Source organism: Mya arenaria, chromosome 3, assembly GCF_026914265.1.
Source record: "Mya arenaria isolate MELC-2E11 chromosome 3, ASM2691426v1".
Taxonomy (NCBI): Eukaryota; Metazoa; Mollusca; class Bivalvia; order Myida; family Myidae; genus Mya; species Mya arenaria.
In genome coordinates this window covers 1,151,562-1,165,767 of record NC_069124.1, presented here as the reverse complement: position 1 = coordinate 1,165,767, position 14,206 = coordinate 1,151,562, and the positions used below count along the sequence as shown (strand labels likewise).

General features: G+C 36.0%; 1 protein-coding gene across 5 annotated transcripts in view; it reads right to left on the bottom strand.

The window, feature by feature from the left end:
• Nucleotides 1-13,491, bottom strand: part of LOC128227334 (PAN2-PAN3 deadenylation complex subunit Pan3-like) — a 29,945-nt gene extending 16,454 nt beyond the window's left edge. For 2 of the 5 annotated variants that reach the window (XM_052937743.1, XM_052937746.1), the window contains exons 1-9: nucleotides 13,148-13,491; nucleotides 12,665-12,768; nucleotides 12,244-12,438; nucleotides 7,758-7,910; nucleotides 2,937-3,090; nucleotides 2,310-2,515; nucleotides 1,996-2,158; nucleotides 797-955; nucleotides 316-432 (exon numbers count right to left, since the gene is read on the bottom strand). In XM_052937743.1, coding sequence (XP_052793703.1) covers nucleotides 316-432; nucleotides 797-955; nucleotides 1,996-2,158; nucleotides 2,310-2,515; nucleotides 2,937-3,090; nucleotides 7,758-7,910; nucleotides 12,244-12,438; nucleotides 12,665-12,768; nucleotides 13,148-13,343 — 1,447 coding nt within the window. In that variant the 5' untranslated portion in view covers nucleotides 13,344-13,491. Of the gene's footprint in view, nucleotides 1-315; nucleotides 433-796; nucleotides 956-1,995; nucleotides 2,159-2,309; nucleotides 2,516-2,936; nucleotides 3,091-7,757; nucleotides 7,911-12,243; nucleotides 12,439-12,664; nucleotides 12,782-13,147 lie in introns of all 5 variants that reach the window. The other 3 variants (XM_052937742.1, XM_052937744.1, XM_052937745.1) reach the window with 2 other exon arrangements.
• Nucleotides 13,492-14,206: the final 715 nt, after the last annotated feature.

Sequence of the window (14,206 nt, the reverse complement as noted above, 5' to 3'; positions counted from 1 at the left end):
ATGTCCTATAAACCGCATATGGATGGATAACTAAATGTCTTATATACTATAATATATATGGATGGATAACTGAATGTCTTATATACTGTTTTAGATGGATAACTGAATGTCTTATAACCCAAATATGGTTGGATGACTGAATGTCTTGTATACCCCATATGGATGTATAACTAAATGTCTAATATACTGAATATGAATGGACGACTGAATGTCTAAGTATACTGCGATAGTTGAAAGGAAACCACAATCCACAAATTTAATAAAATTAAAATTAATAAAAGTTTCCTAAAAGTACCCCCGACTCCACTGACTTACAGTGGTCCCCAAAGGCTTTGGTAGTGAAGACTTCTCTTAGCTGTACAATGTTTGGGTGATACATCTTCTTCCACATGTCCACAACATTCATACACTTAGTGTGAACCAACCGAAAACCTGAGAGAAAAGGAAAACTGGCTTTGAGTTTAACTTTTAATCTGAATTGAACTTTGTAAAGTATGTTGTACTTGACATTGGCCTTTATCACACATTGGCCTGTTTAAAAATTCATCACACAATGACTGGGTTCCACTTAATCTGTTTAATAGATTTATTCTTTAATCTTTGTTAAGAACATACATGTAATTCCTAATAATAACAATCCAAGGAAAAACAGTTACCTTAACACATGTACATACATGTAATCAACCTTGAAAATCTAAACAAAGCCATTCAAACAACACCGGGCCTTTTTTAACATTTTACAAATTTTGACCAGCAGCCTTTATACTTATAGTCCATTGCATTTGTGATAACTGACCGTGTATTCTCCTCAAGCAGTATGTTTGTCCGTCTTTGGTATTGAGTGCCTTGTAGCATGTTGTTGGATAGCCGAATGTTTTCGATTTATGGTGGGGGTTGTCTGGAGGCGGCTCCAATGGAAACAGGTTCCGGTACGTGTCAACTTCCGAAGGTATGTCTTAAATTACACAGGCAATTTGTTCTAAATAACAAGTGCTTTTAAGTTTAAGGGTTGCAAAATTTTGGTGAAACGTGAATGGATCACTGTGAAATTATTTTACATGCAAAACCTTAACCAGTAAAAAACATTAAGATAAAAAATTTGCATTATATGCAAGATAGAGTTATCATACTAGATTGTATAATGTCTTGATGCAATACATGAAGTCATTGGTGTGATTTATTAACATATGTGTGCTTACATGCAAAACCTTAACCAGAATTTCTATGTGGGATAATGAAGGGCAATTTTTTGCATTATATGCATGATAGAGTTATCTAACTCGATTTATTAAGTAGGTAGGCGGGATAGTTAAAAACACCTGTCTAAAGTTTCAATGGAATACATGATGTATTTGCTGACATATCGACGTAAATCGGGTTACATGCAAAACCTTAACCCTAATTTCTATTTCAATTAATAAAGGGCAATTATTTGCATTATATGCATGATTGAGATATTTACTTAAATGTGCTTACATGCAAAACCAGAATTTCTAAATTGAAAGGGCCATAATTAGCATTATATGAAAAAAAGAGATAACTAACTAGGTTGGATGGTTTTGTACAATTGTATAAAGTCTCAATGCAATACATCAAGAAGTTGCTGAGATATTATCATATGAGTGCTTACAAGCAAAACCTAAATCAGAATTTTTAAGTCGAATAAGAATGGCCATTATTTACTATTTTTGGCATATCTTTGTGTGGATAGGTCAAAACAAGAAAATCCTGATTTAAACAATCTGGAAATGGCTTTTACACGAAAAGTTAATTGGATAAATATTTCTTGCCTCTCAATCTCAGAATCGAACAGCACAGCATAAACATGCGCGTTATGACAACTAATTTGAAATCAGAATTGCGTAATTTTTTAAAAAGACAAAATAACAAAAACACTCAAATGCTATTAGCTTTGTACACCTCATGTGTAATGCTCTTTTACATTTTTATAGGGTAACCAAAAAATGCCCAAAGGTCACCACAAGAAGAACATACCAATATTTTGTCCGAGGTCTATCTGAGCCATGGTGATGGCGCTGCGATTAAGCACTTCCATCTTAAGTTCGTCAGGCATGAAGAACTGAGGCATGTTGGATTTAACCTTCATGTGGGCCACATGGGGTGGCGCTCCTTGGTACATTGTGAAGTTTGGGATTTGCTGGAAAAAATCAGAACTTAGCCTTAACTGACTTGATGCTCGTTTTACTGTGACAGTCTGTCATTTAAAGCAAAACAGTTTATTCAGAAATGTAAGTTTCTATATGTAAATGATGGTCTTGTTTACTAAAGAAAGAGTCGTATCAACCTACAATGCCCTCTCTTTGTGGAGTGAAGTCCTCGGCGTTGTAGAAATACGTAGTTCCACCCACATTCTCCTGTATTGTGCTTCCAGGTGGGGGTTTGGCAGACCGTAACGGAGGGACAGGTGAGCCGTTACGTCTCATCATCAGCGGAGAGTTGGTGGGGGAAAGGCGTGGGCTTTGATTCGGACTCGAACTTGACGTAATGTTTAAACCTGAAACATGATCATATACTTTTGAAACTCTCATACCTACATTAGAAGTGGTGATACAAGTAAGGAGTAAAGTACATACATGTAGTAACTATTGTTATGAACCAACAAATAGTTTCTATAACAAGACATTTGGCATTTTATATTATACAAAGAAACACTTTTTGATTTGTAATTTGCAACATTTCAGATGTGTGAAAAATGTTTTGAAAGATTTATCGACAGAATGATCTGTTGTAGAATCAGAATAGATTTTTATTAGCAACATATAGAGGTCAAAATGTATTGATTTGTTATCAATTAGCATTTATCACAAATTAGTACCTTTTCTGTTTAAGTGCCATATTTTAATGAATAAAAATAACCCGTTAAAAATGCATATGTCAAGTTCAAGAGTTTTACTCAGGTGGAGTCCATTACATACCAGCAAGGTGGTTGTTTGTTGTCGTGCTGGGCGGGAGGGCTCCAGGAGGTGGTGGGGCACCGGCATGGAAGTTGGAGAAGTTTGGAGAACTTGTACTGTGCGACAAGCCTCCAGGCAGCTTTGGAATGAACTCTGAACTACTCATGTTGCCAGCCTGAAACAAAGGATGGAAAACCTTTATTTAATACATTTTAGCAAACAAACACAAATGCCATTCTGCTTTAAAAAGAAAAGTTGCATCACTTTTAAAATTCCAGTCTAGAAAAAGTATACAAGCATACATAACTTATGTACTTCTAGTTAACACAGTTATTACATATTGTATTCAGTGCTTCAGCAAGAAATTGATTGGCATATGCCGGTATTGCAGTGAAACTTCCATTGCACACCATTATAATTGACATAGCTGCTCCGTGTCGCATTGGCACTGGGTTTATCGGACAGGAATGATGTTTGGATGGCTCTAACTTCAGTCTTGTAGCCACGGTCAACTCATGCTCTTTGTCCAGGAGAGGAGCAGTGTTTGTGCTTCATACATTTTGCACAGTAAAGCGCATCGTTATCATCTGTTTTATATTACTTTCCACTTAGGATCGTATGCTGTTTTGAGGCCAGTGGTAGTTTGGTGGTGCTTCTTGTGTGATCATCGGCGCTGGTGTTGCCACAGGTGTGATCGTCATCAGTGGTGCTTCAGCTGGTAAGATCATCTTCAGTGGTGGTTTTGCTAATATGGTCGTCATCGCTGGAGGTAGTGTGGTCATAGTGGCTGGTTGAAGCCACGTGGTATTCATCTCAGGTTTTGCTTCTGAAGTGAAGTGAAGCCATCTTGGTCACTGGTAAAAGCAGTGTGCTCGCCGCTGGTTGCAGTGTTGCTTATGGGGTGGCTGTTGGTGCCCCTAATCTTTGTACTTCTGATATCATCAATTTTTTGATACTCATTAGCCTTGGCTTGGGTTGTTTGTTGCAAAAGTGGCCACAATTTTTCAAATTTGGCAATTTTATGGCAATAATGAGTTTTTCATGATATTTTCTTAAAGTGACACTAGTGGGGCACTAAGCAGTTATCCGACAATTGATTCAATCACTGCAGAAAGCAAGCGTTCTACTGTCAGGCCTTTTTCTACCCATTTTGGAAAAGGACCCTAGGAATTTGGGGAACATTAGCGTCGCGAAATATGCCATTTTCAGAAAAAAATCATCGCTTATATACATAAATTTTTTGAAAATATTTCAATTAAAAAACAACAAGCTTTTCTGTCTCCTGCTAATGAGGAAATTGTTAAAGCATTAGTTTCGTTTCCCTTTCAACAGACCTGAAATGGCTGAAATATCAATCCTTGAGATGTAAATATCTATCGCAATAAATCACAGTTAATATTACATTCTGAATGACAAAAACAATGATTTCTCAATTCAATAATTGCCAATACTTTTCATCACACAATTCATTAGGATACTGAATAAACCATTACAGGTAAAAAAGATTTTATAAAAACTATATATATATAATTTCCAGATTGGGAAAAATATCATGTATTTTTCAAGGGGAATGGTCAGATAGTCGGACCCGAAGCTACTATAGAAAAAGCCCTGACTGTTGTGACATATCCCATCATTAGGGCATCTAATTCGGATATTTATGGCCTTCGCAGACAAACAAAGACATCCTTTAATAGCAAAAGAGTGCTTCTGATAAGCGATAATTACTCCAAAAACAAGCAAGACTAAGAGTGCCTGAATTTTTTACGGATATGATGCAAAAAGAAGAATTAAACATGCACTTTTGATTCTTGAATTTACATACCATATATTTAGGCAATAAAGAACATAAGTAAATGTATGACAATGCAAAAACAACATGTGCCATTTATACAATAAAATTAATGTTATTTATGTTAAAAAAATAATGTAATATATCTATCCTTATTTATTTAACAGGGATGTGCAAATTTTAAAAGTTAACTGGATGCTTCTGTAAGTATTCACACCCAAGTTTGCTTCAAATTGAAAGCAAGGAAAGCCTTAGGACTGGTGCTTCGCCCTTTTAAGGCAGCCCCAAACCACTGTCTCTAAATGGTTTCAGCCCTATGCTGCTAGGTAAAACACATCTTTCTCTTTTTTTACATTAAAGCTGCACTCTCACAGATTTACCATTTTTAAAACTTTAAAAAAATAATCTTTGAAAGGGCAAAGTTTTGCGTAAATATCTGCAAACCAATAATATAAGACTGCTGACAAAAGATCAGATCGTAGATTTTCATATTTCCATTAATGTCTTATGGCTTAAACCGTTACTAACGGTTTAAGAAAAATGCATAAAAAATCATTTTTTGAACTTAAATATAAAAATCTGCGATCTAATTTTTGTCATCAGTCTTATATAATTGGTTTCCATGGATTTTCACAAAAATTGGCTCGTTCCAAGACAAAAAAAAAGAAGTTGTCAAAACGTTCGATCTGTGAGAGTGCAGCTTTAAAGGTCTAAATTGCATCTTATATACAGGGATAATTCTATGTCTGATTTTCAATGAGAGAATTGCTCCCATTTGTCCAAAATTGAAAATTTTAATTTCAGTGAGATTTTTATAATACATGGATAACACAGTGATTAAACAACGCATGACGATAACTATATTCCAGTGCTCCAGCTAGCCCGTTTTTCAATGGCGCAGCGCCCGTGCCCCTTTTCTGACCGCCCTGCCCTTTTTTTGAGTAGTGCCCTTTTCACAAATGCTCTAATAGCACCAGTTATCCTGTTAGTGCCCTTTTTACTATTGAAATCATTGCAAAAGATTGGCAGCCCTTAATCCGCTGTTATAATTGAGACAAATTACGTAATACTTATGACAATTCAGTGTTCCCGCTAGGTGTCACCATGCCCACATTGACTGCTTAAAATATGCCGCTCTGCCCTTTCATTTTCCAATGTGCCTTGTCCAAGTCATATGACAGGTAATTGTGTATATGTGTAGTGAGCAGACGACCTGTGTATTCATAATCGGTCATCTTTTAATCCAATGATTAAGAAGAGCCAAATAGGGAAACATCGGCAGGAGGCGGAGCTATTGAATGTCAGCCAATCAGAATATACATTGAGAATTCGTTCATTCAATGATGAAAGTTCGTAAAATGCGATTGAAAATGCGAAGGGATGGTGAAAAAAGTTGTTAAGCACAATTAAATCTTTTAAAATAATTGTTAATTATATTGTACAGACGAGACTCGCCATTTAAACATTGTTGATTTGAAGCAGACGGTCACTGCCGAATTAAACATAACAAAGGTGGCGCTAACACAATCAAATAAAATATTCATGATGACAATTTCTTTGTTTCCCACAAATATATGTTGATGCTTTATGTAGCTTTTACCTATCATGTCTACGATCATATCAAAAATCGCCGAAACCGCCATTTTGTCAGAACAAATTTCGGAGTTAATTTATCAATGTTCTATGTTTTATAAGTGATTTTTTAAGCAAGGGCAGTGATTTTTATTGTCATTTTATTCTAAAACATTAGCATATTAAACATTATTTTACCAAAGACAATTAAATAACAGCCAGGCTGAATGTAACATTCGTACCCAATCCAGATCATACCAAACTAAGTTTCGTCCCCTACATATTTGTTTTTTTGTGTATTTATTTATTTGATTGCTTCAAATGTTTAACTGTCTTTGTTTTTTTCTTCATTTTACATGTTTTTTTTGAGAAATATGTGACATTGCACTAAAGAAGATTCCAGACAAGTACAATCATACTACCACAGACAAATTTTAATTTTGATATTCAAATACACGCTTCTTAATTTTGAGAAAAAACACCATTTTGTTCAAGTCTGGAAATCATGGAAAATGATTTTAATTGAGTACAGTATGAAAACAAAACAAATTATAGGGGGAGACCCCCCCCCCCAAAAAAAAACCAAACAAAAAAAAACAACAACTTGTGACAGGGGTGGACCCCTCCCCCAATTGCCCCTACAAGACTCATGTAGCTTGCCCTTTTCAAAACTCCACCCTGCCCTTTTCAAATCCTGGCTGGAGCACTGTATTCATATACACTTGTTGGCTAGAAGGAAACAGTTCAGACATTTTGAAAATTAGTACTCATCATTCTTGGGCAAAAAATAGGATTAAGTCATTTTTGCTGAAAGGTGCATTGACTTTTTTGGGGGTGATAAGGGTGTCTTTTTCATCTGAAGCTGGTATTTTTTTTTGGTCAAGAGGCTTTTTTTCAAGGAATGCAAACAAAGTTTTCTGATTCGACATTTTGACGCTTCCGATATATTGTAGACATTTTTTAATTTAGAATGAAGTGGTAACCCGCGTAAACAAAATTATTCCATGTCACAAAAATGCTGGAAAACAAGTGTGTGGACGATATCCATCAAAACATTCGATAATACAAAGGCATTCAATGTTGGGGAGGCAATTCGTCCACAATTCAAATCATAACCAGAAGCCTTCTGAGACTACGATGCTTTATTTTGTAAAACATCAAAAGCAAAAAGGCACAAAATACACAAACTGCGATCATGCAGGAGAATATCTCGCATTTACGTGATTTGGGCGATCCCATGCAAGAAATCGCAGAAATCGCTTACGAGAATTATCCCTGTATTTATAACGTATATGTATGTTTAAATGCAATCTAAGGCTCTTAAAATGCTTAATCACCAGAAGCTTAAGGGGGCTTTATTAGATTCTTTCTGTGACAATTTCTAAGATTATGTCTTGCGGGCTTGTGTTAATTTCGACCACAGCACTTACCCCGGTAAGTTGTTGTCTTTTCAACTGACTTATGTCAAGCTGACTTACCTTTGAAGCATTAGGAACGGAGAGGTTCAGAGCTGAGAATTCACTGGTGATGCTGGAGTCATAGCCACTATTGTTAATAAACTGCTTCATATTTGGTGGAAATCCATTCATCATGCTAGAGATGGGACCATTCTGTGGGGGTGGCAGGCTCGTCTGAAATCACAGATCCAGATTAGAAGAGAAATGTGGTTTGACTGAATTATATATGTAGCCACATGCATATTTTCGTATTTTATCCGTTCGTGTGTTTGGTATGGTTCTTATCGTATATTGTCTTGTATCGTTTGTGTATTTGTTGTCGCGTCGTGTTTAGTGTCGTGCTATGTGGTTATTGTCCTATATGCGTTACTGTCCGTCCATGTCCTGGTGCGTCAGAGCATAAATACTGGATATGCAAGTTGATCTATATTTATGAAAGTGATTGATTGCTTGATAATGCCCTTCTCTCCTTTGCCCGCTTCATTGCACACGCCCTTATTAACATATACAAATAAATCATTCTACTCTGAATCGTCGCAAGTCATTGACTACATTTGTTACTTATCGGTTTACTTCATAAGCATATTCGCTCTTATCTTTGAGCAGTAATATTGAACTTCTATTTATGTAATTCAATTATTTAGATGGGCCTGGTTAGTTTGTTATTCATGTCTTAGAATGTTTTATGTATTAGACTGCGAAGTCTCCGTTGATATATGCCGATCACTGCCCATTGTCATTGTATGTTGTGTATTAATTAGGTATATGATTAGCATATACTTTTATATGTTTTATTAAATGTTTAAGGTTTCTTCGACATCGTTACAAAATAAATAATCGAACTCAAGTTGAGTGGTGTGTACACACACCCACTACATATATATATATATATATATATGTAGCGCCTAAAATTCTCTGGGCAGGATAAACAAGAGAAATACAGTCTAATATTCAACCGCGTTTTATTTGGTAAACCCCTAACAGAGTGTCATGATGTATATTTACTCAACCCAAAAGCTATTCTATCTCAAAACATAATCCTCTCATTTTATATCGTTTGTAACATCCAGTAAGTCCCTAATAATCCAACAATCTCTAAGTTTCACCTAATCCGTAAGTTCCACCTAATCCAATATTTCCGAAACATCCATTACCATTACATATATATATATAAAAATTATTGTTATCATTAACCAGCTCAGGGCTTGACGCTTATTCTAATACTTGGTTGCCCTTCGGGCAACCACCTAGCCATTTTCACTTGCCCGAATGGATTTTTGACTTGCCCAATTTTTTGGGGCTCATTTTGTTGTTATACTTCACATCAAAACCCATTTCCAGATTCAACCTGCACATCAGGGCTTGCTGTATTTGAAATAAATCAGTTGTCATGAAATTTGTAACTAATAGCACATACATTCAAATTATTAAGGATGAAATAAAATTGAATTATAAGAACGAACAGTCAACCTCTTATTATCTTAGCCTTATAATCTTACATTTATTTTGAAGTAAATTACAATTTATCGCAATGTAAAGTGAAATCGTACAGTTCGAATAACCGAGCATCCGAAAATTGGAGCAGTCCGAAAAATAGCCAAAATTACCATTCTCGCTATGTCTGAGTCCAGGAAAATTGTTTCCCCAAGACTCGACCCAGCGTCGTTTTCGTTTCTTTTCATAGCTGGTCTTTTTCTCGGATGACTTAGCCTTTTGTTCGTTTGAAACATTAAAAAAACTTGACAGTGTCGACTGTCAAAACACCATTTGTGTACATTGTGAGGGCATTAACTGGAATGCTAGCTATATGGATTTGATGCAGCTCACGCGATTGGCCAACGGATCTAGACGGAATTACTCGAGCTCTATCGGAAAATATTCGGCAGTCTTCGTCATCGTAGTTTCGAATGAAAATGTCAGAGGAGCTCCATTTGACCCGATTTTTCAAGTCAACAACCAATGAGTGCATTAGTTTCGGTTTGATAAATACTCTCCAAGAAGGAGAGTACGGACTACTATTTTTTACCAGAAAAGTCGCCACTATGACAAGTTTTTTGTTGTTACTGCCCGATCGGGCAGGTAGATTCTAAAAACTACTGCCCGCCTGCAAAAATTACTTGCCCCGGGCAACCGGGCAGTGGTTAATGTCGAGCCCTGCAGCTCAATTAAATAACACCCTGTAATTGAAAATTATGTAATACCCATGTTTGGCATGCGACAATTTGTCAAGAAAATACAAGAGTCCCGGAAGTTTGATCCTAGCAGACCTATTTGTCGCTATTGGAAAATTTTCACATACGAAAATGCAAGCGCCCCGGTAGTTGGTCATAACGCCATAGTTTTTCAATTGCTCTGGTGATACCGGGCGGGGCACCAAGTGGTCTGGGGATGGCCCAGGATGTATTTAATTTTCTTAGCGCCACCTTGCCAATGCTTAAAAATCTGTCATGACTGTCTGCTTTAAAAGCAACAATGTTTAAAATGAAGTGCCTGGTTTGTACAATTGTTTTCAAAGGTTAATTAGTGTTTGACAACATTTTTAATTACCCCTTCACTTTTCTATCACATTTCATGAACTTTCATCATTTAATGAGAGAGTTCTAAATGTGCATTCTGATTGGCTGACGTTAAATGCTAAGCTCCACCTACTGGCAATGTTCCACTAATTGGCTATTACACAACCCAATTATCAGATTAGGAGATTACAGATTATAAAAACACTTTGCGTCTGCACAAATACAAAATAAACTGTCATATGACAATGACAACAAATATGGGAACATGAAAGGGCAGCATGACATGTTTCGGCAGTCAAAGGGGGAGCATGGTGTTTGTGCTGTACTTAAACCACCTAGCGGAACACTAGTATAATGAGTATTGCGCAACATGTCTCAATCATGACAGCGAATTACAGAGCCCTTGATCTCTGGTGATCTGATAGTAAAAAGGGCACGCGCAGGATTGAAGGCCATAATAGGGCAATTGTGAAAAAGACGCTACCTGGTTAAAAGGGGCCAGACTGCCCTAAAAACAGGCTAGCTAGAGCATTGAAATAAACATAGCCTTTAGGTTTCAGTAACTTTTTAAATACATTATCGTACAGTGACTTTTTCATGTAATTTACAGCTATTTTTAAGCCTGTAAAAAAGCATTCTTATCCTCCCAAAAAGATAACAACCCCCCCCCCCCAAAAAAACATTATAAAATCTCTATGTACAATTCCTTTATTGATAAAACCAATATATAACATACATGCCATATCCCCCGGCGGGGGGAAAAATCCCCCGGAATTTCGATCCATCCCCCGGTCTCCCGGCGGGAGATAAAAATCCCCCGGAATATAAAAAAAATAAAAAAAAATAAAAAATAAAAATAAATAAATTTTACATCAGGCAATAATGACCAAGTGAAACCACAGTATGTGAGTGAAACTCTCCAAAAGGAAACTTGTACAACAAGTGATCAATTAATTTGTAGCAATTATCAAAGGCAAAGAAATATTACTCTTTTGGAAGGAAGAAATTAATAATATTTATTCTATTCTCTTATTGTCTGAAAGTCATCAAAGCTGATAGAATTAAGCACAATTTTTTAAAGATTTTGGAGGAAGGTAAATTTAATTTAATTGTCTCGAAAACATATTTTTCCAATGACATATTTTGTTCTGCAAGTGCATTACAGTATGACATGACAGTGTATCATAAAAATATGATAAATCATGACATAAAATAATTCTGTATAATGAAAAAGTTTAGAGGTTTTCAAAGCAAACTATATTTGAATACATTTTTTCATACTTGCGTCTAAAAATACATTTTAAAATTTCGCCAACTTAGACCTGCTAAAAAAATCCCCCTGAATACAACCAAAATCCCCCTGAATTTTCAGCCTTTTGAACAAATCCCCCTGAATGGTCTCCAGAAAATATGGCATGTATGATATAACATCTAGACTTACAGTGGTATAAAATGTCTATTATTGGGATAAAATGATGGACATGCCTGGATTTTGGAACATTATCCAATACTTACATTGTCTTATGTTCCCAAAAATTTGAGAACTATTTTCCCTAACAAAGAGGCACAGGCAGTTAGAAAATCAATAAAAAAAGTCAGTGAATGTAGTTGGTGAATTACCACAATTTGTCGGCTTTGGTATTGTTTTATTATAAGAGATTATCTCCAACAGTGTTCTCAATAAGAACCAACTGCCGGCCAAAATGGACGGTTCAAATGGCAATAGGGCTGGTTCAAATTTGGAAAACTTAATGAATTTTCAGTAAAATAAGTAAAAGCTGGTCGGTTACTTTACTATTTGAGACGGTTCAACCGAAACTTATTGAGAACCCTGTCCAAACATAATTTCATAGACTACATGACATATAATTAATTCTTAAGTCTGATTATATATATACATAATGGAATAATATGCAAACAATACAGAAGTTTCATGTTCAAATACAATATATTAAAAAAAAAAAAACTGATAAAATCAACCAGATGTCTACCTGCTGTGAGAGAGGGGTGCTCTGTGAGATAGGGGCCTTGTTGGGGGTGATGGTGCTTGCGTTGAATGGGCTTGACATCTGTGGGGTATGGGTCAGGCTGCTGTTTGTCTGAGAGTGTGGGGTATTGGTCATCAATGCGCCTCCGGACATGGTTCCTACACTACCTCGTGACTGCCGGGAGATTGGCCCGGGCCTCTAAAACATTTAATTCTATTTAGATTTGATTCATAAATCTAATAAGATTTATAACTGAAATAATAAATAAATTTTAGCAAAATCATTTTTTTGAGAATTTTGTGTAATGTGATACAAAGGCAGTTTTACAAATAAACATTTATATGGAATTATATATAAATAAACATTTATATGGACTTATATATCAGGTTAAACTTTTTGCTCAAACAAATAAAGGTTTTATTACAGGAAATGGCTGAAACTCTGCAGGTCCATTGTTTTCTACTCCAGAAAAAGTTGCATTGAAGAATTGATCGCCATTGCCTGCTGTGCCGTCTTGTACTGGCATTCCTGTAAAGATGACCTGATTAAGTTGCATGTATTCTGATACATATACTGCATGAATTGGCATTTATTATGAGGCATTTTACCTTTAAAACATTCCTGTTGATATAATTTATAATGGTAATCTTGAACCATCTTTGTTGTTCACAACCAAAGACCGAACAAATAAGAAATAGATCAGAACATGCCAGTATGATTTTTTTAATAATATTATATGTAAATTATCATCCTGAAAAGAGGAAAAGTATAACACATCAATCTTAGCATGATAAAATAGGAAATTCTCAACAATACTCCAGAGCCAACAGCTGACAATGGCCTAATGCAAATGACCTAATTAAATAAAATCGTAAGATCTGTGCATTTCATCTAATAAAACACTGACCTACTGTTTCTGGCGTATTTATAGGGCTGTTTGTGAGGTTTGTGCCATTGGTGAAACTATTCTGGAAATTTGCTGGTTGAAAACTGACCGGAGATTGATGCAAAAATTGACACTCGTCACCAAACGAACAAGACCCTGTTGTCACAAAATATCGGCAAAGTGCTGGCTTCTTACCACCATGAACAACACTTGTCATGATAAGCAACAGAAAAAAGCTATTGTTTGTTAATCACAGATTGTCATTTGTCACATCTCTTCGCTGCGATCAAGAGTTTTGTTGTAAATGTTCACTATTTTGAAAGCGATCACTAAATTTGTTCATCAATGCGCATGCCCCAAATAAGTTGAATGCTGGGTAATATCGCCTATATCATCGAAAATCAAAAAATAATAGTTGTTGCCCCTTGTAAGTAGCAGTGAACAGTTTTGTGGGAAATCATACATGAAATAGCAATATCCAACACACTGACTTCCCCTGTGCTCGCCCGAGTTTATATATACAGAGTATGTCGACATACCTTTTCGAGTATACATTCACAATATATAAAATATGTTGTATGTATAATATTATATTATGCTGATTTTAATGCCAATAACTCTTTAACCCCTTATAATGTATTTTACATGTATGAGTAAGTCAGGTAAATTTATGTCGGGCTAATTTCCTCAGTGGTAAGCCGTGAACCATACCCCACCCACCCTTCCCACATGGCGACCACCACCTTGTCCGTCGTCCTTTGCATCGTAGTTGCCGTCAATCTTGCCATCAATTCATCTGAATACCAACCATTTGCGTCAGGAACCATAAGTGTCATATGTGTATCGAGATCCATGCAAATTCTCCATCATAAACCTGGAATGTTCTCCAACAGAGGGAGATCGCTGCTGCTGATCATCTTGCTTATGTCTGGTGACATTGAAAAAAAACCCCGAGACCTGGTAAAAATGAAACTATCTGGCCTTGTGCAATGTGTGATTTGCCTGTTTAATACCTGGACTCGACTTGGTATAGCCTGTGATGATTGTAGCATATGGTACCACCAATCTTGTCTATCCATG